Source organism: Chiloscyllium punctatum, chromosome 4 (genome assembly GCF_047496795.1).
Source record: "Chiloscyllium punctatum isolate Juve2018m chromosome 4, sChiPun1.3, whole genome shotgun sequence".
In the NCBI taxonomy this organism is placed as follows: Eukaryota; Metazoa; Chordata; class Chondrichthyes; order Orectolobiformes; family Hemiscylliidae; genus Chiloscyllium; species Chiloscyllium punctatum.
Window position 1 is genome coordinate 14,525,711 of NC_092742.1, and position 27,073 is coordinate 14,552,783.

Genomic DNA, 27,073 nt, shown 5'->3' on the forward strand with positions numbered 1-27,073 from the left:
ACTGACAGAGGAAGTGGTGAACGCAGGTACCATTACAACATTTAAAAGACATTTGAATAAGTTCATGAGTAGGAAAGGTTTGGAGGGATATGGGCCAATCGCAGGTAGGTGGGACCAATTTAGTTTGGGAACATGTTCGGCATGGTCTGGTTGGACCGAAGGGTCTGTTTCTGTGCTGTATGACTCTATAACTGCTGAGTCTAGGTCTTTTTGACTAGCAGGGATGGAGGATAGCTACAATTGACTCTTCAGGAAAAGAAGATTAACGTCAAGGTGTAGTTAATTCCGTGAAAGTTCTTGGTTTCGGGTTTCATTGGCGGTCAGGCAAAATTGCAAAGGCCGTCAGGAACCAGAGTTGGTACATCTGCCTCCTTGGTGAGGGTAAGGGATCCTTATGTATGTTCTCCACCCAACACTGTGTGCCATCATCAGGCTGTGAAATCGTCAGCCCCTTCAGAGCTGACAACTTATTTCCAACTAATGTCTTTGCTTAAAGTTACGCAGCAGAACAGGAGAGTACTCTAGCAGTGGGCTCCTTAATCCCTGGGAAAGTCACCATACGCCCATACTGCTTTCCCAGTTACCTTTGACTGAAATTCAACTCTGTGAGTGCCCCCCTGCGGAGGACTAATGTAAGAACCTGCTCCTCCTCTGGAGTTTGCAATCCTCCACCAGCCACTCAGCCCTCCCTCGCACCCCCCACCTCCTTCAGGGTGTAAATTCTGTCTGATTGTCCATATACTGGGTTGCACTGGCTTGGCAATCACTCTCACTGCACGGAGAACCTCTCGGCCAGCGAAGGTGCCACAATATTCAGTGTGTGTGTGTGTGTGTGTGTAGCTCTCTCCAGACCCATCCCAACAGCACTATAGGCTAATGGCCTGCTGGTTAGCACATGGGACGCTGTGGGAGCTTGCTGTGCGTGAATTGGCTGATGGATGGTGCTCCTTGCCTTACAGCAGTGGGACACGCCGGTAAGTGCCTCCATTTGGCCTTCAAGCTCTCGCCGATGTTGTTAGGTTTTGCAGGCGCCATACAAATGCACGTCCTTCCTCTTTTTTTCAATTGATAAAACTTTGACCGTAAAGTTCCCGGAGCAGACTCAAAACAAAACTCAGACTGAACTCTTTCTCTCTCTGTGTCAGTGAATATCTATTACTTCCACATTTTTCCAGCAACAAACGACATTGAAGCTTTGGGTAATCCTGTTCTTTTTGGGAATACAATTGCGTTCGGTTTTTTTTGAAACACCAAGTTGACTCTTTTCCAAAGCGACCAGCTCACGTGAAGATTTTCCCGGGAGATTAGCCGGGCTCTGTGTATATATGGACGGTACTCCAGCGGCTCCTACAGATTCTGGGACTAGTCTCAAGGGAGCAGCGTCTGCAAACTGAGAGAGAGAGAGAGAGAGAGAGACAGACACAGACACAGACACAGAGAGGGAAGGACAGGAGAGATAGAGGCAGGAGAGGGAGAGACAGACAGAGAGAGGGGCAGGACTGAGAGATTTAGGCAGGAGAGAGAGAGATAGGGACAGGAGAGAGAGAGTGAGTGAGACAGAGAGAGAGGGGCAGGAGAGAGAGGGACAGGAGAGGTAGAGGGAGAGTGAGTCAGAGAGAGAGGGGGTGCTGGACAGGTATATAAAGAGAGAGACAGAGAGGGGCAGGACAAACATAGAGAGATAGAGAGGGGGGCAGGAGAGATGGAAATTTAGAGAGAGGCAGGAGTGATAGGAGAGAGGCGAGAGAGAGAGAGAGAGAGAGCTCCAAAAGTGACTTTAGCAGAGACAGTGGAGAGTAACATTGGCCAAGCTGAAACAAGAGTTTTAAACGAGAATGATGGAATAGTTTTCCCAGCATTTTAAAAAGTGTAAGAGCGTCCACCTGGGGGGAAAAAGACAGCTACAGACCCCAGAGTCTCCTTTCGGCTCTCTCTCCCCCAATTCCCAGCACTAACCCCTCCTCCCCGTAGAGGTAGAGGAGGGTGGTGGGAGGGAGGGAAGGGGAAGGTTCAGGGATGGGTTTGCTCAGTGTTGACCTGCTCATCAAGCTGCAGATCCTGCCAGGTTTCTTCTCCAGCTGCCTGTTCCTGGCGGTGTACGATTCGGTGGTACTGCTGAAGCAGGCAGTGTCCCGCCTGAGCGGCCCAGGAGCTGGGGATGGAGTGCCCCGTATGCTGACGGTGGAGGGGATGCAGACGGTGTGGAGGAGCTTCCTGCTGGACGCTGCCAAGCCGGTGAGGCCGGGGGGCCAGGCTCCCAACCCCCGGGTGGTGAGGCTGGCCGAGCGGCAAGGTGAGGCGGAGCAGCTGCAGAGGGTGGGAGGCCTGGCGGAGTGCCGCCTGCTGGATTTTGCCAGCCCTGGGCGACCCTTGGTGGTCAACTTCGGCTCGGCCACCTGACCCCCCTTCGTGGCCAGCCTGCCAGCTTTCTGCCGCACGGTGGAGGAGTACCAGGCTGGCGCTGACTTCCTGCTGGTCTACATCGATGAAGCTCACCCCTCAGACGGCTGGGCTGCCACCTCGCCCTTCCAGCTGCCCCGTCATCGCACCCTGGCCGAGAGGTGTTCCGCCGCTCGCCTCCTCCTCCGGCACTTCCCGGTGCCCCCCCAGTGCCCGGTGGTAGCCGACTGCATGGACAACGAAAGCAACGTGGCGTACGGTGTCTCCTTCGAGAGGTTCTGCATCGTGCAGGACCAGAAGATCGTGTACTTGGGGGGCAAGGGGCCCTTCTTCTACAGCCTGGCAGGGGTCAGGGCATGGCTTGAGCAACACCGTCTGAAACAGGGGGCAAAGGTTGGCAGCGATGCCCCCCACGACCTCCCGGCTCCCATTCCAGCTGCTACCCACAGCCCTCAACTGGACGTATAACATCCTGGGGGTCATCTGAAGAAGAATCACTGAAGATGTCCAACGCAATGAAGCCATTTCAGTCATTACCAGATGCCAACCATTCACCACCACGTCCTTCTCTCCTTAGGTGCTGCCGAGCTCTGCTGAGCTTCTCTCCGTCTGATTCTGATGTCCGGCTAAAGCCACCGTGTTTTGCTTTGTTTCCCCTGTGCCTGGCAGTGCCTCCAATCGCTCCTCCGCCCAGTTCAATGGGCAGACCTATCATTGCCAAGGGGCACCGAACACTGGGCCATAAATACCAACATATTCTGGCAGCTTTCGCAACCCAAGATTAAATTTGTGTTTTACGAAAAGCATCAAGACAAGCAAGAGAACCTTACCCCCTCACCCACCTTCAAGTTACACAAAAGCCACGTTAAAAACCACCGTGAGCGGTCCCTTTCCAAGTGATTAAAAAGACTGAATTGAACAAGAAAGTCTTTCTTCTGGACAGAGACTGTTTTGTTTAATTACCGTGGGACTGCTTTCAAAATATCCTCCAGGTTTTCCATGTTGATTTTATGTTTAGAAAGTAATTTATTTGTTTTAGTTGAATTCTGTAGCGCTCTCAAATGTTTGCGGGTCTAACTCAGTTCTTTTGCCATCGTTCTCTGTGCGTTTTCATCAGTGTGCAGAAAATTGCATGTTACATCAGCTTCGTCCTGTCTTGTAGTTCAGAAGAGGAGTCTAGAAGGACTCAAAACATTTAACTTTGTCTGTCTGTCTGTCTGTCTCTCTCTTTCTCTCTCTCTCTCCACAGATGCTGCCAGACCTGTTGAGTTTCTCTCTGTGTTTGCTTTTGTTTTCCAGCAGCTGTGGTATTCTGCCTTTCTGTTTTAAGTTATTGAGTTCCTGGGTCCACTTGCAGCAACCGATGAGCCCAGGCTGGGGAGGGAGTGCGTGTGCAGAATGAAGATAACTGACCAAAGAGTCCTGCACTCAGTCAGTATTCGGAAGAGGAAGCAGCACTGCCCACTCCCGTTGTGGAAGAATGTGGAAGGAGTCTGACTGTCTGCCTTGGAATTATTTATATAGATAGATAGATAGATAGAATCAACTTGTGGTGCTATGCAGTGTGCACTTTTATCTGTGTTATAATAAAAGGTTTTGTAGCTGACTTGTTTCCGTGATGGTTTATTTAATTGTACAACAATAACTGAGGGACCCTGTCTCTGAGCTGGAAGGTGGGCTCCAAAGATGTCCTCACCCATCCTGTCAGATTGGTTACACATATTTGTAATGGGTGTCTGTTGTGTTGCAGTGGTAGCTGACTTCTTTTGCATCTGTGTTTGGTTATTTAATTGAACAATGATTGAGGGTCCCTTGTGGTGCCGTGGTAGTGTCCCTACCTCTGAGCTATAAGGCCCACATTCAAGTCCCACCTGGTCCAGAGGTGTGCATTGACATCTCTGAATAAGTACTTTAGGAAATATCTGTGTTAATAATTGTCCCAAAGCCACCCTGCAGTTAATGAATTACTTTCTAAACGCTTAGCCAGTGACACTGCCATGTGACAAAGAGCAAGATTCAGTTTTTGTTTCAAAGTGATGTTGATTGGGAATAAATATTGGCTACTCAGCAAATGGGGGATGATCTCTCCTGCTTTCCTTTGAGACACGCCTCGAGCAAGCGTTACTGCTCACCCACCTGTCGCTTCTTACTGGCTGAATAGGAAATAACCAACCCCCCGAGCATAGGCTTTAGCTGTTTCCCAAAGAATGGATGGACTACTGGCTGAGTCTGAGTTAATATCTAAAAAAGCCCTGAGCTCAGTAAAAAAGAATTCAATAAACTTGTTATCCTTAAGGATGAAGGGGTCCCGTCGGCAGTGCCTTGAGCCTACCACTGTATCCTTATTCTTAACCATTAAATACACTGGGGTGTGATCAGAAATAGTCATTATGCCAATTGTACATGATGTCTCCGAGCTCAGAAGTGCTGATGTTAGGGGTAGGTTCTTCACTCAGCGAGTCGTAGGTTCATGGAATGCCCTGCCAGTAGCAGTGGTGGACTCTCCCTCTTTATGGGTATTTAAGTGGGCATTGGATAGGTATATGGAGGATAGTGGGTTAGTGTAGGTTAGGTGGGCTTTGATCGGCGCAACATCGAGGGCCGAAGGGCCTGTACTGCGCTGTATTCTTCTATGTTCTATGTTCTATGCTGTGGGAGTCAGAAAAAGATCAATCCTGGTCTGGCATTTATGTGGGTTCGAAAAGAACATGAAGTCCCTGCCAGTCGGGTGAAGGTGCCTCCAAACATCTACCAACCCCAGTTCAGCACACAGATCCCTTAGCTGTTTAGATCGCAAAGAAGATATCAGTGGGCCTTCAGGCAATCTGTCTCCCGTAGGGTCTATGAAACAATTGAAATCCTCTCCAACGATGATTTGTTGAGATACAAGGTTAACCAGTCTAGAAAGTGCATCTGTCAAGAATTTACGGGGGTGGGGTGGGGGACAGGAAACATTTAAGATCCCGTATTCTTCCCCATGTATCAAAGCTTTAAGGATTACAAATCTCCCGTGTGTGTCTATAATGCACTCTAAAAACTTAAATGAGAGATTCTTTCTAACTAGAATGGCCACCCGTCTACTCGTATTGAAAGATGAAAAATAAACCCAGTCATACCCATTCTGTTGCAGCTTCAAATGTTCTGCATCATCCAGTTATGTTTCTTGTAATAAGGCAAGATCCATCCTCTCCCTTTTAAAGCTGGAAAGTACCTTCTTCCTCTTGACAGGTGAATGACTCCCCTTAATATTCCAGGTGCACCACTTTAATACGCCATTAGCCATGACCTTCCATAGCACCATCTAGAGTCCAGAGAGGAAGAACCCAAACTACAGATTGCTGGGCTTTAATGCAAAAGAATCTACAAAACCCAAAAACTACACAGACTAAAATAACCACAGCCAACAAATCTACAAAACTTACAAAAACTTACAAATGGATGTACAGCAAAAACAGAAACACAAAAAATTGTCAAAGGCATTGATTGGAGGAACCATCCCGACCGCCCTCTCAACTCCTACCAATTTGGGTCGTACCACATACACCAACCCCCCTCTCAAATCCTACCAACTTGGGTCGTACCACATACACCAACCACCCTCTCAACTCCTACCAACTCGGGTCGTACCACATGTACCAACCACCCTCTCAACTCCTACCAACTTGGGTCGTACCACACACACCAACCACCCTCTCAACTCCTACCAACTAGGGTTGTACCACATGTACCAACCACCCTCTCAACTCCTACCAACTTGGGTCGTACCACACACACCAACCACCCTCTCAACTCCTACCAACTTGGGTCGTACCAACCACCCAGTAGAGAAAAAAACAAACACCCAAAGCAAGCTTTGTAATATAAACAAGAAATCTAAAAATAACTATGTTACCCATCCCTTAACATAAGTTAAAAATTAAAGATAAATACTCCATCCATCCTGGACATCATTTCACGCAACTTTTTACCAGAAAGGAGACTCCACCAAGTCCTTTTTAAAAAAGATTAAACCCGAACAGCTCTGTCCTATTCGGCCGTTCGACTTAAGACAATGTGACCACAAAGTTCTTCATTTTTTCTGGCGAGTTGAACAAATGGATGGATCCATTATGATTAATCGGAAGCACTACTGGATATCTTAAAGAATACTGGATGCCAAGCTCTCTCAATCTCCTTTTGACGCCATCGTAGGACTTCCTTCTCCGAACCACTGCCGCCAAGAAGTCTTGAAAAAACATGACCCTGGAGCTGCCACATACCAACGCCCTCGAGTCCCTCCCCTGGGTTTGAGAGGCTTCCATGACCTTCTGCTTGTCTTTATAATGATGGAACCTCACCAGGACAGGACATGGGCACTGCTCCATGCCTGGCCTTCATGCCACGATCCGATGGGCTCTTTCAATTGTTATCCTTCCCTTCTCAACCTCCAAACCAAGGAACTCCAGGAACCACTTCTCAAAGAACTCCACCGGCCACTCACCTCACGTCCAGTATGCCAACAATGCGCAGGTTCTTTCTTCTGCCCCTGTTTTTGAGATCGTTTACCAGATCCAACAGACCCTGGTCCTGTGTTTCCAGAGCTTCAATCCGGCTCTTGGAGGAGTCAGTCTCTGCCTCTTCCCCAGGAGCTCATCGGTCCTTTGTCTCAGGTCTTGCAGAAGAGCAGATACAGAAGCCAGCTTCTTCCTGATTTTTCCTGGATCTGCCTCCCCAGGACCTCACGAGATCTGACCAGCTCCTCAACGAAGGTCTGGTGAATAAGCGAGCCAAATGCTTCAGACGACGGCTTCCTCCTTTCTTCACATTCTCCAGCTGCAAGGGCAAAGATAAGTCAATTTTCTTTTCAAGTTTCGAGCTCTTTTCCTGTGTTTTTACTCACAATAAAGTGTTTGGGATGGATCCTGGCTCTGTTGGGTCAGTGTTGCAGCGCAGAACTCAGCAAATGCGATCCTAACAGGACTCTGCCATCTTGGATCGCCCCTTTAGTCCCTTTTAAACCATTCCCGTCTCACCTTAATCCTATGCCCTCTAGTTTCGGACTCTCCTACCCTGGGGAAATGACCTTGTCTGTTTACCCTATCCATGCCTCTCCTGGTTTTAATAAGGAGGAACAAGACAGAAGAAAATAAAGTGAATGAGAGTAAAATTAAAAACTGATACTCAAAGAGCGAGAAAGGACAATTGGATTGAGAGAAAGAGAGAGAGAGTCAAAGTAACTTGAAGGGAAATGTCTATAGTGATATGAAGAAAATGATTTCCCAATGAGCCAGATGCCTCTTTTTCTGCTCAATATTCAACATGAGAAGCATAATGGAAAAGTAAGGAAACAGTTTTAGCATTTTAAATTATTATATCCTTGCACTTTAGTTGTGTTGGCGTGGTGGCTCAGCGGTTGGCACTGCTGCCTCACAGTGCCAGGGACCTGGGTTCGATTCCAGCCTCAGGTCACTGTCTCTGTGGAGTTTGCATGTTTTCCTTGTCTGTGTGAGTTTCTTTCCACAGTCCAAAGATGTGCGGGTTAGATGGATTGGCCGTGCTCAATTGCCCATAGTGTCCAGGGATGTGTAAGCTAAATGAATTATGGTCCTGATACGGTCTCCTCTACATTGGGGAGACAGGACGCCTACTTGCAGAGTGCTTCAGAGAACATCTCGGGGACACCTGCACCAACCGACCCCACCGCCCCGTGGTCGAACACTTCAACTCCCCGTCCCACTCTGCCGAGGACATGCAGGTGCTGGGCCTCCACCACCGCCACTCCCTAACCACCCAACGCCTGGAGGAAGGATGCCTCATCTTCTACCTCGGGACCCTTCCAACTCCATGGCATCAATGTGGATTTCACCAGTTTCCTCATTTCCCCTTCCCCCACCTTATCCCAGTTCTAACCTTCCAGCCCAGCACCGCCCACATGACCTGGCCCACCTGTCAATCTTCCTTCCCACCGATCCAGTCCACCCTCCCCTTTGACAATCATCATTGGCCCCACCTCCATCTACCTGTCACATTCCCAGCTAACATCCCCCCAACCGTGCCCCCTCCCATTTATCTCACCACCCTCTCGGCTCACAGCCTCATTCCTGATGAAAGGCTTTTGCCTGAAATGTCCATTCTCCTGTTCCTCAGATGTTGCCTGACCGGCTGTGCTTTTCCAGCATCACACTCTTCGACTTTCATTTCCAGCACCTGCATTCCTCACTTTCGCCAAGCTAAATAGAGTCATAGAGTCATCAAGATATACATCATGGAAACAGACCGTTAGGTCCAACCCATCCATGCGGACAGATATCCCAACCCAATCTAGTCTCACCTGCCAGCACCTGGCCCATATCCCTCCAAACCCTTCCTATTCATGTACCCATCCAAGTGCCTCTTAAATGTTGCAATTGTACCAGCCTCCACCACTTCCTCTGGCAGCTCAATCCATATACGTATCATCTTCTGTGTGAAAGAGTTGCCCCTTAGGTGTCTTTTATATCTTTCCCCTCTCACCCTAAATCTATACTCTGTGGTTATGGACTCCACCACCTCAGGGAAAAGACTTTGCCTATTTATCCTATCCATGCCCCTCATAATTTTGTAAACCTCAATAAGGTCACCCCTCAGCCTCCGACGCTCCAGGGAAAAATGGATTCGCCATGGGAAATGCAGGGTTACGGGGATGGGGTTGGGTCTGGGTGGGATCCTCTTCGGAGGGTCAGTGCAGGTTTTGTGGCCTGCTTCCACACTGTGGGGTTCTATGATAATTATACATAGGAGTAATGCACTTCAGTTACAATTGTTCCCTTTCTGGATCTTCATGGTAGTGTTTGGCATCAGAACCATGAATCAATTCCTTAAATAGCTCCATATGCTATGAAATAGCAGCTGTAATTACCATTCATGCCTATTGAGGGTGTATGTCCAGCAAATCCTTGATTCTCACTGGGAGATTGATGGCAAACTCCTTGGTTTTTCCAAGGCCCATGAAGAACGATGCGAATTGTCCAGCCATTTGTAAAGGTTCACCACTCGGGATTGTGTCCTTCCATTGTGTGTCACCTTCCCTATTTCTGTTCCAACCGTGGTAAGCTTACGTTTCGCCTGGAATCAGATTCAAGGAAGGATGTTCTTGGATGTGAATGACCAGCCGGTTTCATGGGGCAGACTGGGGGCCAAGAGTATGGTGGTGACCTCCTGTGATGGAGCTGTGTTTAACCTGGCCTGGCCCTTTAAGATTGCTGACAGCAACAGATAATTGGTTTCAAAAGCGACATCCTGGTAATTGTAACTGGCTTAAATTTCGAGCTGCAGGAGAAGGGGACCTGTGAACAAATTAATTGGGTTTCTTTTTTCTCCCTAAGGTCCCTTTGCAACTGTACCAAGGTGTGACAGGCAGGATCTCTGGAGTGTGGTGGATACCTGTTAGACAGGAGGCAGAATGGCTCAAATAAAGAACGGTAAAGTATATGTCAGAAAAAGAGAGAGAGGAAAAAATTGGATAAAATGTGACACTACGGGATTCTGTGGCAATGTCCACTCTGAGAAAAAGAACAGGAAATGGCATCACCATAGGAAATTACATCACCACAGGAAATGACATCACCAAGCCAATGAAACCAAGACATATAAATGGAAAGCAGGAATCATCAGCAGTGCTTCGTCCAGAGGCTCACTGAAGATGTTACCTCGTGTGGTGATGAAACATCTGAAAATGAACCTTTCAGCTCAGTGAGCAAACCTACATCCAGAAACTCAACTTGAGCTACAAACCTTCTCAAAACTCGCTTGTGTCCACTTTGTTTGTCTAGGATAAACCACAATCTGACCCAAATAGTTTAGCGTGTGTTGATTACCAAGTGGAGTGATTTGTGTAGACAGCAGCAAAACCCGAATGCAGCGACAAAGTCGTGGGATTTAAGTCTGACCCATTGACAGTGTCACCAAGTCTATCCTTCTGAGTGGAAGAGTTCCTAAGGCACTCCACCACAGTTTGGCGTAGAAGGAGACAAAGGTTGGAAATGCTTTTATTTTATTCACTTGTGAGGTGAGGCTGCCAGTGTGTACTGCCCGTTCCCAGTTTCCCTTCAGAAGGTGGTACTGAGCTGTCTCTCTGAACAGCTGTAGGCCACCCACTGTAGATGCTGTACATTAGGGAATTCCAAAACTTTGACCCAGTAGAACTTCCGAAACTGGTATCGATGGAGAAAAGTTTGGTTCCCTCATGTGCACAGACCTTCATTTATATTGCACCCTTTCACAACCTTAGATCTTTACACTCATTGGAAGTTCTTGCTAAAATCGAGTCCCAGTTATGAAGTACTATAAACAGTAGGTCAATATGTACACAGCAAGCTCCCGCAGACAGCAATGTGACAACAGATCACCTGTTTAAGTGACAGAAACAGACATTGCTGGAGAAACTTGACAGTCCTGGTGAGGTCTGCTGAGAGAAAGTGAAGATAACATTTGGAGCCCAATGATACTTCATCAGAATTTCCGAAGAAGGGCTAGGGATAAAAAGTTCTGAAGAAGGGTCACTGGACCTGAAACATTAACTCTGTTTCTCTCTCCACAGATGGTGCCAGACCTGCTGAGTTTTTCTAGCAATTTCTGTTTTTGTTTCAGACTGCCAGCATCTGCATTTCTTTGCTGTAGTTTTACATTCGAGTGACATTGGTTCGGAGAGACATGGTGGGCAGGTTATTGGAGATAATGCCCTCTGCTTTCTTTTAGAAACAGTGCCATCTTTTACAGTCAGCTGAGAGGGCAGTAGGGACCACTGTTTAACGTCTCATCTGAAAGAGGACACATCTGACAGTGCAACACTCTCTGAAAACATTCAGTAAAGTGCCCATAGGGGGTTGTTGTACAAAAGTAGGTTTATGGGTTAGAGGCTGCACATTAGCATGGTTTGAGCATTAGTTAATGGACAGGGTAGTGTAGATTTAGCTTTAGATAACTTACAGTGTGGAAACAGGCCCTTCGGCCCAACAAATCCACACCGACTCTCCGAAGAGCAATCCACCCAGACCCATTCCCCTGCGTTTACTCCTTCACCTAACACTGCGGGTAATTTAGCATGGCCAATTCACCTAACCTGCACATTTTTGGACTGTGGGAGGAAACCGGAGCACCCAGAGGAAACCCACGCAGGGGTCATTTTTGGGATGTAAGTAGTGGAGTAATACAAGAATGCATGCAAGGTTTGTGAAGGTTTGTAGCTCAGGTTGAGGTTTAGGGTGTAGGTTTGCTCGCTGAGCTGTAGGTTTTATATCCAGACGTTTCATTACCTGGCTAGGTAACATCATTAGTGACGACCTCCAAGTGAAGTGAAGCTGTTGTCTCCTGCTTTCTATTTATATCTTTCTCTTGGATGGGGTTCCTGGGGTTTGTGATGATGTCATTTCCTGTTTGTTTTCTGAGGGGTTGATAGATGGTATCTAGATGTATGTGTTTGTTTATGGCATTGTGGTTGGAGTGCCAGGCCTCTGGGAATTCTCTGGCATGTCTTTGCTTAACCTGTCCCAGGATAGATGTGTTGTCCCAGTCAAAATGGTGTTTTTTTTCATCCGTATGTAGGGCTATGAGGGAGAGGGGATCGTGTCTTTTTGTGGTCAGCTGGTGTTTGTGTATCCTGGTGGCTAACTTTCTTCCTGTTTGTCCTACGTAGTGTTTGTGACAGTCCTTGCATGGAATTTTGTAGATGATGTTGGTTTTGTCCATGGGTTGTACTGGGTCTTTTAAGTTTGTTAGTTTTTGTTTGAGAGTGTTGGTGGATTTGTGTGCTACTAGGATTCTGAGGGGTCTTAGTAGTCTGGCTGTCATTTCTGAGACTTCTTTGATGTATGGTAAGGTGGTTAGGGTTTCTGGCTGTGTTTGGTCTGCTTGTCGTGGTTTGTTCTTGAGGAATCTGCGGACTGTATTTTTTGAGTATCCGTTCTTCTTGAATACGTTGTTTAGGTGGTTCTCCCCTGTCTTCCGAAGTTCGTCTGTGCTGCAGTGTGTGGTGGCTCGTTAGAATAGTGTTCTGATAGGGCTTCGTTTGTGTGTGTTGGGATGGTTGCTGGTGTAGTTAAGTATTTGGTCAGTGTTTGTCGGTTTTTTGTATACACAGGTTTGTAGTTCTCCGTTGTCTTTTCTTTCGACTGTGACATCCAGGAATGCGAGTTTGTTGTCGGTTTCTTCCTCCTTGGTGAACTTTATGCCTGTGAGGGTGTTGTTGATGATGTTAAATGTCTCTTCTATCTTGTTTCGTTTTGTGATGACAAAGGTGTCATCTACACAGTGGACCCAGATTTTTGGTTTGATGGTTGGTAGGGCTGTTTGTTCTAGTCTTTGCATTTCCGCTTCTGCTATGAATCCTGATAGCAGAGATCCCATGGGTGTGCCGTTGGTTTGTTTGTAGATTATGTTGTTGAAGGTAAAGTGAGTGATGAGGCACAGGTCCACTAGCTTCATGATGTTTTCGTTGGTAATGTGATGGATGGTGGTTGGGGTGGGTGTGATGGTCTCTTCTAAAAGTGTGGTAAGTGTTTCCTTTGCCAGGTCGATGTTGATGGAGGTGAACAGTGCTGTTACGTCGAATGAGATCATTGTTTAGCCTGGGACAGGCTAAGCAAAGACATGCCAGAGAATTCCTAGAGGCCTGGCACTCCAACCACAACATCATAAACAAACACATAGATCTAGATGCCATCTATCAACCCCTCAGAAAATGAACAGGAAATGACCACCACAAACCCCAGGAACCCCATCCAGGGGAAAGATATAAATAGAAAGCAGGAGACAACAGCTTCGCTTCACTTGAAGGTCACCACTGATGATGTTACCTAGCCAGGTAATGAAACGTCTGGATATCAAACCTACAGCTCAGCGAGCAAACCTACACCCTAAACAAGAATGCATGTTCAGTTATTTACAAACTATGCCAATGAGATAAATGAGAGGACTGTTCTAATATATTCAAGGTTGGTGATGACACAAAACTGGTTGGGACAGTGAGCTGTGAGAAAGCCAGAGAGAGAAAGAGAGAGAGAGAGAGAGAGAGAGAGAGAGAGACTGCACAGGGAGATATCAATAAGATGGATGAATAGGCAAGAATGTGACACGTGGAATGTAGTAACAGGGAGCTGTGACAAAATCCACTTTGGAAGGAGGTGGAGAAAACTACAATATGTTTATATCAAGGGAGAGACTGGGAGTTGCTAACATTCAATGGGACTTGGATGTCCTAGCAGGTGAAGCATGTCTATTTAGCAAACAGGTCGAAGAGAAAATAAGGAAACGCAAAGATTTGTTGGTTTTAATGAGCTGGGGATTGCATTGTGAAAGCTGATTTCAGGGCATTATTCAGAGTACACCTGGTCTTGCAAATTCACTTTCCTTGCTGTTTGCAGTTCACTGAAGGGAAGCCACATTCCTCAGGCAGCATGCGTTGTTGTAGGCTGGTGTCATCGACAATGTCAGTGGAGGCTCCAATTATTTTACATCTCAAGGCTGGCTCAGAATCTCTCCCACTCTTCCCAGGGGCTGCAAGCACTGATGAGTTCATTTCCAGCCTGTCTGGTCACATTGTGAATGCCCCATCCTTGACCAGCAATTCCTGGGGTGATGCTCAAAACTAGACCTTCTAGTATCGAGGCAGGGCCACATAACACCTCCTTTGGTCGCCATAGGAGCCTCAAGAAAACTATACTTAGCGAGTTTTGAGAAGATTTATAGCTCAGGTTGAAGTTCTGGATGTAGGTTTGCTCGCTGAGCTGGAAGGTTCTTTTTCCGACGGTTCGTCGCAATACTAGGTAACATCTTCAGTGACCTTCCAGACGAAGCTTCCTTCTGGAGGCTCACTGATAATGTTATCTAGTATGGTGACGAAACATCTGAAAATGAACTTTCCAGCTCAGTTAGCAAACCTGTACCTAAAACTATACTTACTTTAGACAGAGTGCAATGAAGTGTTCTTGAGATGAGAGGATTATCATCTTGGGAGGGATTAAACTAACTAAGCCTATATTCCCTGAATCCTGGACATCCAGAGGTAATCTTGGACAGTCTAGGGGAGTTGGCAAAGAGGGGGCAGATGGAGGAAAGTGTGAGGTTATACACTTTGGTCGGAAGTGGTTTAGACTATTTTCTAAACTGGGCAAGTCTTCGGAGATCTGATGCGCAAAATGATTTGGGAATCCTAGTTCAGGATTCTCAAAGGTTAAAATATAGGTTCAGTTGGCAGTTAGGAAAATAAATGCAATGTCAGCATTATTTGAAAATTGCTAGAGCACAAACGCAGAGATGTGCTGCTGAGGCTGTATTTGGTCGCATTTGGAATATTGTGAACAGTTTTGGGCCAGTATTTGAGGAAGGATGCATGCATTGGAGTTGGTCCAGAGGAGGTTTACAAGAGTGATCCCAGGGATGACGGGCTTGTCAACATGAGGAGCAGCTGAGGACTCTGAGTCTAGACTTGATGGAGTTGGAGGGATGATTGAAACTTACAGAGTATTGTGAGGCCTGGATGGAGTGTGTGTGGAGAGAATGCTTCCACTAGTGGGAGAGACTAGGACTCAAGGGCACAGCCTCAGGTTAAAGAGAGGACCCTTTAGACCTGAGTTAAGGACGAATTTCTTCAGCTAGAGGGCAGTGAGTCTCTGGAACAGAAGACTGTGGAGGCAAGTCATTGAGCGTATTTAAGACAGAGATAGGTAGGTTCTTGATTAGTCAGGGGGTCAAGGATAATGGGGAAAAGGCAGCAGAATGGGGTTGAGAAATATATCAGCAATGATCGAATGGCAGAACAGACTCAATGGGCAGAATGGCCTAATCCTGCTCCTATATCTTATGGTCTTATCTCATTGAAGTAAGTAAACATTCCTGCATGGTTTGGATGCTCGGAACTGGTTGGGGAGTCTAAACTATTGGGCAGAAGGCTAAAGGATCAGCCTTACAACTGATAACTTTGGATCTTTGGAGTCCACACCTGAGGGTGCAGGCTCACAGATCCTTGAAAGGGAAGAAGGCTTTGGGTGCACTTACCTTTATTGGTCAGTGCATTGAGCATAGGAGTTGGGAGGTCATGTTGCGGCTGGACATGACATTGGCTAGGCCACTATTGGAATATTGTGTACAATTCTGGTCTAGAATGGTGCTGGAAAAACACAGCAGGTCAGGCAACATCCGAGGAGCAGGAAAATCAATGTTTCGGGGAAAAGCCTTTCATCAGGAATCTCCAGCATCTGCAGTTCCCACTTCTGCCTACAATTCTTGTCCCCCTGCCCTTGGAAGGATGTTGTGAAATTTGAAAGGACTCCGAAAATATTTACAAGGATATTGCCAGTGTTGGAAGATTTGAGCTATAGGGAGAGACTGAAAAGGCTGGGGCTGTTTTCCCTGGAGCGTCGGAGGCTGAGGGGTGACCTTATGGAGGTTTACAAAATTATGAGGGGCATGGATAGGATAAATAGACAAGGTTTTTTCCCAGGATAGCGGAGTCCAAAACTACAGGATATAGGCCTAGGGTGAGGGGGTAAGATATTAAAGGGACCAAAGGAACAACTTTTTAACACAGAGAGTGGTGTGTGTATGGAATGAGCTGTCAGAGGAAGTGGTGGAGGTTGGTACAATTGCAACATTTAAAAGGCACCTGGATGAGTATGTGAATAGGATGGGTTTAGAGGAATATGGGCCAAGTGCTGACAAATGGCATAGATTGAGTTAATTTGGTCGGCATGAATGAGTTGGACCGAATGGTCTGTTTCTGTGCTGTACGTTTCTATGATTCTATATCTCTATCTCAGAAATCAGTCTGGTGCCCAGTCATTGACTTTAATCAAGATCTGAGATATTGAGGGATATGTGAATGGAAGAGTTGTTATCCAACTAAACAGTGAAACAAGCTCAAAGAGTTGAGTAGCGTATTCCAGCTCCTCGTTCTCATCTGAATGACTGATATGTTTTCTATTTAAAGTGGAGATTGTCTCTGAACAGCACCACCTGGTGGTGAAGTGCCATTAGTGTCCATCTGTCCCATGACCATCAATCATTCACTGAGTGAAGGTATGGTGACCTCTCATACCCCAGGGAGTGAGGGGGTTAATCTTCCATTGCTTTGCAGCTAACATCAGAGATTTCACAGCTATGAAGCTGACTTTGGAAGAACCTTTTCACAATCAAGTACCACAAATGTGGAATTCTATTCCCAGAAAGATGGTGTAGAGATGGTGGTTTTCAGATCTGGAATTGATGGATTTTTGTTGGGGTAAGGATGTTTTTAAATATTCACTCACGGGATATGGGTGTTGCTGGTTGTGCCAGCATTTATTGCCCATCCCCAAGGGGCAGATTAGAGTCAACCACATTGCTGTGGGTCTGGAGTCACATGTAGGCCAGACCAGGTAAGGTTTCCTTACCAAAAGAGTATCAGTAGTCCAGTTTGGTTTTCCCTAACAATGCTGGCCTGGTCTTCATTATTTTGATTTTACACGAGTTCAAATTTCACCAAATGCTATGGGCAGCATTTGAACCTTGATCCCTAGAACACCACCTTGTGTACCTGTATTAGTAGTCCCGTGATTGTATCACTTTGCTAAGAGTGTTAGAAATGAAAAAGGGATAAATGGCATTGAGGTACAGGTCAGCTGTGATTTAATTGGTAAGTGGAGCAGGCTCAAGGGGCTGAATAGCCTCCTCCTATTCCACTGTCTCAAGCTCCATGTCTTAAGTTTGGCTTCCCAATGGAAGTGGGAAGATTCCCTCATAAAAGCCCCCTTCCCAAACTTTTCCAAACACCAGCTCGGCTTCCCACAAGACTGAAGGGGATTACTGGGACCAGGAAGCTTGAAGCCAGAGAGCGATTTGAAGTGGAGATGAAAATTTTACAAAATTGATGCCCAGCAGGGAATGAGGAGCAAGAAATGAAAGGGACCGATACAAGGGACCAAAATTTAAACCATGCAAAAGAGATTTGTCAATCCATGAAACACAAAGCAATATTAAGTCACACCATGGAAAGTTTTAACTATTTTGAACATGTTTCTTCAGTTCCACTTCAGTTGTTAGTTCTAGCGAAGGGTGTAATGCTTCCTAGCTGAGTGAAATCAATCGAGTGAGACATATCGATCACAGCTTTGGTCTTCTACCCTTGAGTCAGCTTATCTACAACACACAGGAGTAAACAGGAGGCAAGGCGTCCATCAAACAGGCTCCTGTCTCTGCAGCAGTGTCTACTCTCAGGATTTCGGCTGCTCTTGCTCACTCAGGAAAACTTTCGCTCCCATCAAAAAGTTCGACAACACACATTTCAGGCCAAGGCAGTCAATAGCCTGACAGTATTATCACTTGCCTATTAATCCAGAGACACCATTTTGGGGACCTGGGTTTAAATCCTACCATCGCACGTAGAATCATACAGCACAAAGCAGATCCTTTGGCCCAAGTAGTCCATGCTGACCGTAATCCCAAATTAAACTAGTCCCACCTATTTGTTCTTGGCTCATATCCCTCCAAACATTTCTCATTCATGTGCCTATCAAAACATTGTAATTGTACCCATATCCACTTCCATGGTGGAATTTGAATTCAATAAAAAAGTCTAGAATGAAGAGCTAATTGTTTGCTGGTGGAAGTCCATCTGGTTCACTTTAGAGGAGGCAATTTGCTGTCTTTACCCGGTCTGGCGTACATGTGACTCCAGACACACAGCCATGTGGTTGACTTTTCCCCCTAAGCCAGTGACACTTGTGAATAAATGTTTTTAGAATAGAACATTGAACATCACATCGCAGTACAGGCCCTTCAGCCCTCAATGTTACGTTGACCTGTGGAACCAATCTGAAGCCCGATACTATTCCATTTTCATCCATATGTTTATCCAATACCAGTTAAATGCCCTTAAAGTTAGCAGGCGAGGCGTTCCACATCCTTACTACTCTCTGAGTAAAGAACCTACCTCTGACATCTGTCCAATATCTATCACCCTTCAATTTAAAGCTATGCCCCCTCTTGCTAGCCATCACCATCCGAGGAAAAAGGCTCTCCCTGTCCACCCTATCTAATCCTCTGAATATCTTATATGTCAATTAAGTAAACTCTCAACCTTCTTCTCTCTAACAAAAACAGCCTCAAATCCCTCAGCCTTTCTTTGTAAGACCTTCCCTCCATACCAGGCAACATCCTAGGAAATCTCCGCTGAACTCTCTCCAAAGCTTCCACATCCTCCCTATAATGCAATGACCAGAACTATACACAATACTCCAAGTGTGGCCCCACCAGAGTTTTGTACAGCTGCAGCATGACCTCATGGTTCTGAAACTCAATTCCTATAACAATAAAAGCTAGCGTACTGTATGCCTTTTTAACAACCCTATCAATCTAGGTAGCAACTTTGAGGGATCTATGTACCTGGACACCGAGATCAATCTCTTCATCCACACTACCAAGAATCTTACCATTAGCTCAATACTCTGTATTCCTGTTAATCCTTCCAAAGTGAATCACCTTCCATTTTTCTGCATTAAACACCATTTGCCACCACACAGCCCAGATCTGCAGCTTAGCTATGTCCCTCTGTAACCAACAACATTCTTTGTCACTATCCACGATTCCACCGACCTTAGTGTCATCCGCAAATTTACTAACCCATCCTTCTACACTCTCATCTAGTAACTGAACGCCAAGACAAATGTTTCCTCTCAACAACCACACTCTGTCTTCTTTCAGCTAGCCAATTTCTGGTCCAAACTGCGAAATCATCCTGAATCCTGTGTGTCCGTATTTTGTGCAATAGCTCAATAAATGGGGAGCTTTATCAAATGCAGCAGGTCAGGCAACATCCAAGGAGCAGGAGAGTCGATGTTTCGGGCATGAGCCCTTCTTCAGGAAGGCTGCCTGACCTGCTGCGCTTTTCCAGCAACACATCTTCAGCTCTGATCTCCAGCATCTGCAGTCCTCACTTTCTCCTAGAACTTTATCAAATGCCTTACTGAAATCCATATACACCACTTCAATTGCTTTACCCTCATCCACCTGTTTGGTCACCTTTTAAAAAAATGTATCACCGACTCCCACACGAGTCACCAGAGCCTGTGGGGGGAAGGCACGTGAATGAGGCAGAGCATTGGGGATGTGGTGCAGTGGAATACCTGCATAGATCATACTTTGGGAATTCTGAAAGACAACAGAGCTGACTACCAGGGAATGTGTAAAACTGAGCAAAAACAAAAACAGAAATTGCTGGAAAAGCTCAGCAGGATTGGCAGCAAAAGCTTTATCTGCAAACAAAATGACTGGGTTTCCAATTGACTGCCACTTTACCACCCCACCCTGTTCCCTGGCCAACATCTCTGTCTCAGGCTTGCTGCAGTGCTCCAGTGTAACTCAGCACAAGCTGGAAGAACAGGACCTCATTTTCCATTTAGGAACTCTACCGTCTCCTGACCTCAATATCGAGTTCAATAACTTTCGTGCTTGAGCTCTCCCGTGTCCTTACCCCAAGCCTTGTTAATACATAACCTCCAATACACACAATCCATTGTTAGCCACTAATAGTCTACATTAACAGCTATTCACCCTCCGGGCCAGATCGCTATCCACTCGTTTGTCTGTCCAACTGTTCTTCTCTCTCTTTGGGCTCTATCCCCATCTACCATCTACTCCTTACCCACTCCCCCAACTCTATCTTCTGCATATAAACCATCAGGCCCTTCCTCATCCCCTGAGCCATCCCTCCCTGAGCCTAACTTTGGTTGTGGGTAAAGTGTTGGAAAAAGTTATAAGAGATAGGATTTATAATCATCAAGAAAGGAATAAGTTGATTAGATTCCGTACAGTGTGGAAACAGGCCCTTCGGTCCAACCAGTCCACACTGACCCTCCGAAGAGTAACCCACCCAGACCCATTTACCCCCTGACTAATGCACCTAACACTATGGACAACTTAGCATGGCCAATTCACCTCACCCACACATCTTTGGACTGTGGGAGGAAACTCACACAGACACGGGGAGAATGTGCAAACTCCACACAGACAGTTGCCTGAGGCTAGAATTCAACCTGGGATCCTGGTGCTGTGAGGCAGCAGTGTAACCACTGAGCCACCGTGTATTAGGTCTTGAAAAGGGTAGGTCATGCCTCATAAACCTTCTTGAGTTCTATGAGAAGATGGCCAATCAGGTGTAGAGCAGTTGAGGTGGTATAAATGGATTTCAGTAAAGTATTTGATAAGGTTCCCTATGGTAGGCTATTGCAGAAAATAGGTAAAAACAAGGACTGCAGATGCTGGTACCAGAGTCTAGATTAGAGTGGTGCTGGAAAAGCACCGCAGTTCAGGCAGCATCCGAGGAGCAGGAAAATTGACGTTTTGGGCAAAAGCCCTTCATCAGGAATAGAGGCAGGGTCCCTGCAGAGTGGAGAGATAAATGACGGGGGTGGAGGGGAGGTGGGGTTGGGGTGGAAAGTAGCACAGAGTACAATAGGTGAATAGGGGTGGGGATGGAGGTGATAGGTCAGAGGGGAGGGTGGGGGAAGGTAGCAAAGAGTACAATGGGTGAATGGGGGTAGGGTCCCCATGACCTGTCCCACCTGCCTATCTTCCTTTCCACCTATCCACCCCACCCTCCTCTTTGACCTATCACCTCCATCCCCACCCCCATTCACCTATTGTAGTCTATGCTACTTTCCGCTCCCCCCCCCCCCACCCCCACCGTCATTTATCTCTCCACTCTGCAGGGATCCTGCCTCTATTCCTGACGAAGGGCTTTTGCCTGAAACGTCAATTTTCCTGTTCCTCAGATGCTGCCTGACCTGCTGTGCTTTTCCAGCACCACTCTAATCTATTGCAGAAAATGTAGAGGCATGGGATTGAGGGTGATTTAGTGGTTTGGATCAGAAATTGGCTAGCTGAAAGAAGACAGAGGTTGGTGGTTGATGTAGTTCAGTTACTAGTGGTGTACCGCAAGGATCTGTTTTGGGGCCACTGCTGTGGGTAATTTTTGTAAATGACCTGGTTGAGGGCGTGGAAGGCTGGTTTAGTAAATTTGCGGGTGACACTAAGGTCGGTGGATAGTGCTGAAGGATGTTATAGGTTACAGAGGGCATAGATAAGTTGCAGAGCTGGGCTGAGATGTAGCAAATGGAGTTTAATGTTGGAAAGTATGAAGTGATTCACTTTGGAAGGAGTAACAGGAATACAGAGAACTGGGCTAATGGTAGGATTCTTTGTATTGTAGATGAGCAGGGAGATCTCGATGTCCAGGTACATAGATTCCTGAAAGCTGTCACCCGGGTTGATAGGGCTGTTAAGAAGGCATACGGTGTGTTAGCTTTTATTAGGAGAGGGATTGAGTTTCAGAACCATGAGGTCATGCTGCAGCTGAGCAAAACTCTGGTGCGGCCGCACTTGGAGTATTGCATACAGTTCTGGTCACCCCATTATAGGAAGGATGTGGAGGCTTTGGAAACGGTTCAGAGGAGATTTACCAGGATGTTACCTGGTATAGAGGGAAGGTCTTACAAGGAAAGAGTGAGGGACTTGAGACTGTTTTTGTTAGAGAGAAAAAGGTTGAGAGTTGACTTAATTGAAACATATCAGAGGGTTAGAGAAGGTGGACAGTGAGAGCCTTTTTCCTCGGATGGTGATGGCTAGCACAAGGGAACATAGCTTTACATTGAGGGATGATAGATATAGGACAGATGTCAGAGGTAGGTTCTTTACTCAGAGAGTAGTAGTGAAGTGGAACGCACTGCCTGCAACAGTAATAGACTTGCCAACTTTATGGGCATTTAAATGGTCATTGGATAAACATATGGATGATAATGGAATAGTACAGGTTAGATGGGCTTTTAGATTGAACATAGAACATAGAACATAGAAAAATACAGCGCAGTACAGGGCCTTTAGCCCTCGATGTTGCACCGATCTGGTTAGCCTTGGGAAATGCATAGTTATAGGGATCAGGTGGCTCTGGGTGGGATGCTCGTCGATGGGCCAATTGGCCTGCCTTCACATTGTACTGATGCAATGGAAGGCTGGATTTTACACATCTCCTCCCCCACCCCTTGCCCTCAGCACATTTGAAATCAGGATTGGTGGGAAGGCAAGGGCTCATAAAATTCAGAGTGTGGAATTCTAGTATGTCTTGGTGATAGTGAGGACTGCAGATGCTGGAAAGCCAGTGTTGATAAAGTGTGGCGTTGGAAAAAGCAGAGGTCAGGCAGCGCCAGAGGAGCAAAAGCAGGAGCGATTGATGTTCCAGGTCTGGCCTACAGAACAATCCCTGATGAAAGGTTCTGAACTGAAACATCAGCTCTCATACTGCTTGATCTGCTGTGCTTTTTCCTTGTGTGTCACCCACTTCATTAATCCAGTGGTCAGTCAAATGATGTCTGCTGACCAGGAGCACCCCAAACCCTGGTAATGTCCCAAAGAATGGCCTGAAACATGAAAGAGAAGCCCTGACTTCTCAGACTCAGCTCCTCTTTTACCAGTGAGTAAAAACATTCCCACCGAGCCTGAAAATATCATGGTGATCTTCAAAGAGCCAAAAGTAGAGTGAATAGTTTCTCTGCTAATCACGAGTACGCACTTTCAGCTGAAAGATACAAACATAAGACCATAAGACATAGGAGTGGAAGTAAGGCCATTTTGCCCATCGAGTCCACTCTGTCATTTAATCATGGCTGATGGGCATTTCAACACCACTTACCCACACACTCCCCATATCTCTTAATTCCTTGCGAGATTAAGAATTTATCAATCTCTGCCTTGAAGATATTTAATGTCCCAGCTCCATTGCTCTCCATAGCAATGAATTCCACAGGCCCACCACACTCTGGCTGAAGAAACATCTCCTTATTTCTGTTCTAAATTGACTCCCTCTAATTCTAAGGCTGTGCCCACAGCTCCTAGTCTCCCCGGCTAACATAAACAAATTCCCAGCGTCCACCCTTTCTAAGCCGTGCATTATCTTGTAAGTTTCTATCAGATCTCCCCCCAACCTTCTAAACTCTAATGAATACAATCCCAGGATCCTCAGCCGTTCATCATATATTAGGCTTACTATTCCAGGGATCATCCGTGTGAATCTCCGTTGGACACGCTCCAGTGCCAGTATGTCCTTCCTGAGGTGTGGGGCCCAAAATTCTAAATGGGGCCTAACTTGAGCTTTGTATAGTCTCAGAACGTGCAGCCCTCCACTCCCTCCGTTCCAACCCCAGCCTCACTATCAAACTGGCAGACAAGGGAGGCGCGGTAGTAGTTTGGCGCACTGACTTTTACTCCACTAAGGCTAAACGCCAGCTTGTGGACACCTCCTCCTACTGCCCCCTTGACCATGACCCCACCTCCCACCACCAAACCATCATCTCCCAGACCATCCATAACCTCATCACCTCAGGGGATCTCCCATCCACCGCCTCCAACCTCATAGTCCCACAACCCCGCACCACCCGTTTCTACCTCCTGCCCAAAATCCACAAACCTGACTGCCCAGGCCGACCCATTGTCTCATCCTGCTCCTGACCCACCAAACTCATCTCTGCATACCTCGACACAGTCCTGTCCCCTTTAGTCCAAGAACTTCCCACCTATGTTCAGGACACCACCCACACCCTCCACCTCAAACCAACCGACTCCCACAGCTACCTAGACTACACCTCCTCCCACCCTGCCCCCTGTAAAAACACCATCCCATATTCCCAATTCCTTCGTCTCCACCGCATCTGCTCCCAGGAGGACCAGTTCCAATACCGTACAACCCAGATGGCCTCCTTCTTCGAAGACCGCAATATCCCCTCAGACGTGATCGACGATGCTCTCCACCCCATCTCCTCCACTTCCCGCTCCTCCACCCTTGAGCCCCGCCCTTCCAATTGCCACCAGGACAGAACCCCACTGGTCCTCACCTACCACCCCACCAACCTCCATATACATCGTACAATTTGTCGTCATTTCTGCCACCTCCAAACGGACCCCACCACCAGGGATATATTTCCCTCCCCGCCCCTATCAGCGTTCCGAAAAGACCACTCCCTCCGTGACTTCCTTGTCAGGTCCACACTCCCCACCAACCCAACATCCACTCCCGGCACCTTCCCCTGCAACCGCAAGAAATGCAAAACTTGCGCCCAAGAGATCCTTCCATATCCACCACAAATTCACTTGCCTGCTTGGCACACCTTCCTCATTCCTGAAGAAGGGCTCATGCCCGAAACGTCGATTCTCCTGCTCTTTGGATGCTGTCTGACCTGCTGCGCTTTTCCAGCAACACATTTTTTGCAGTGCTTCTGACATTAGAACAGCGAACACATATCAACAAATGATATGTTGATCAGCTGTCACACTTTTTGGGATATCCTAGTGTTGAGCACCACTCTAGAAATACAATTCCTTTGTTTAATACTATCAACTGAAGCTGGTGTAAAGGTTGCGATGGTGGGGTTTGTGCCAGTGGGGTGGAAGAAGGGAGGTGGGTATTTGCAAGGGGTGATTGGAAACAGGAGGTCAGAGGAAGGGTTCAGGGGCTTTGGCAGTGAGGAAGAGGTTGGAAGGCGCGGGGTGAGATAGCATAGGCCAGCAACATTTACCATCTTCATGTGAAGGGAGTAGGAAGGGGGTTAAAAGTCCCTTTAAGAGCCGTTGCTTAGGCCATGAGTCAGCCCTTTGCAGCAATCACAACTTGGACTCTGTTCTTCCTTATGCAGATGCTCACTAGCCTGTTGATCCTTTACACTACAGCCTTGTCCATAAGTCATTTACCCTCCATCCCTCACCTTTGTGTTCAGCCCTGGATCACCTTCTTCATTATTCAAGTCTGCCCAGACAGACTGGCAGGGAGAGAGAGATAGAGAGAGAGAGAGAGAGCTGAAGTGTGGTCTGACCCTGAATCCTTCACTACATTACTGATGCCTTGTCCCATCTTGCCTTGGCTGTAAAACTGTTAACAGGCCCACACAGCAAGACTGATGAGGCTGCTAGTCAACAGAATGGTCAAAATCAAAGCTCTGGAATATGTTCTATGAAGTATGACAGATGATAGATTTCGATTCGGAACCCAGGTCATGAAGGATTTAAACTTTTCAGTCTTGCTTGAGAGATCAGCTCCAGTCTCCAATCGCCCACTTCATTCTCATTGCAGTCTGAGCTCAGCAGCTTGAGAGAGACTGAGAGACGAGAGGTTCAGTGTTTTAAAGACACAGCTGCAGAGGCATCCAAGGTGTGACTGGATCTCACGCCCCCTGCCAGAGCCACTCAGAAAGCAGTCAGGGCATGTTGCAAAAAAAAACTAGATCAAGCCTTTCCTGCCCCTGCCTCAAACAGGCCAGTTGGCTGGACATCTGGTTTGCGGTGCAGAGTGGTGCCAATAGCATGGGCCCAGTTACAGCACAGGCTGAGGTTACCATGAGGCACTCAGCTTCTCCCCTCACCTGAGACATCGTGTCTCGCAGGTTAAACCAACACCAGTCATCCCCCCCTAATGAGAGAGCAGGTAAGGCGATGGCAACTTTGCACTTTCTGATCAAATTAACTTAGATTAGATGATGAGATTCCCTACAGCATGGAAAAAGGTCCTTCAGCCCAACCAGTCCATCACCGACCCTCTGAAGAGTAACCTACCCAGACCCATTTCTCTCTGACTAATGCACGCTAAGGGTAATTTAGCATGGCCAATCTTTGGACTGTGGGAGGAAACCGGAGCAAACCCACGCAGACACGGGGAAAATGTGCAAACTCCACACAGACAGTCACCCGAGGCTGGAATTGAACTTGGCGACCCTGGTGCTGTGAGGCAGCAGTGCTAACCACTGAGTCACTGTGCCACTCAATGCCAATATGTGACATTTTCCAAATAACACATTAACCTTATCACTCGTGTTCTAGCTGGTCCTAAAGAAGGGTTAATACCGAAAACGTTGACTTCTTCACCTCCTGATGCTGCCTGACTTGTTGTGTTCTTCCAGCCTCCTGTTTGTCTACTTTGGATTCCAGCATCTGCAGTGTTTTTGTCTCTAACTTTTATAAAGACTAGATTCTTGTTTCCCTGTATGGCAACACTGACTGCATAGGAAGAGTAGGACTGTCTGTCCATTGAGCTTGTTTTACTGTTTAACTGGATCTTGGTTGATATGCAACATGTGTTTATGTTAATCCTCTTGGTATAAGAGACTAACCATGAATACCAAGGTATTGAAGGATTCAACAGACATTTATTACACCTGACTATTATATACAGTTGTCATATTCAGAGGCAGAAAAGTGTCTGGGCTCATGCTAATTTATTCAGTTACAGCAGAAGAACGTGCTTCTAGTTGCATCTCAAGCTTCATGTGATCCCACTTAAGAAGTTAGGAGGTATCATTAATAAATTTGTGGATGACACCAAAATTGGTGTTATAGTGGACAGTGAAGAAGGTTACCTAAGATTGCAAAGGGATCTTGATAAATTGGGGCAATGGGCTAAGGAGTGTCAGCCAGAGTTGAATTTGGATTAAAGTGAGGTATTGCATTTTTGTTAAACTAACATGGACAAGACTTAAACAGTTAATGCTAGGGCCTTGCATAATGTTGTAGGTTAGACAGAACTAGAGGTTCAGGTGCATAATTCTTTGAAAGTTGCGTCACATCCAAACAGGGTGGTTAAGAAGGTGTTTAGCATGATTACCTTTATTGCTCAGACCATTGAGTGTGGGAGTTGGGATGTCATGTT

General features: G+C 46.7%; 1 protein-coding gene across 1 annotated transcript; it reads left to right on the plus strand.

Annotated features, from left to right (window-relative positions):
• The first annotated feature begins 1,337 nt into the window (after positions 1 to 1,337).
• On the plus strand, positions 1,338 to 4,006 carry dio2 (iodothyronine deiodinase 2). Its single transcript, XM_072568121.1, has one exon. The coding sequence runs from the start codon at positions 2,017 to 2,019 to the stop codon at positions 2,866 to 2,868; it is 852 nt and encodes a 283-aa protein (XP_072424222.1). The 5' UTR covers positions 1,338 to 2,016; the 3' UTR covers positions 2,869 to 4,006.
• Positions 4,007 to 27,073: the final 23,067 nt, after the last annotated feature.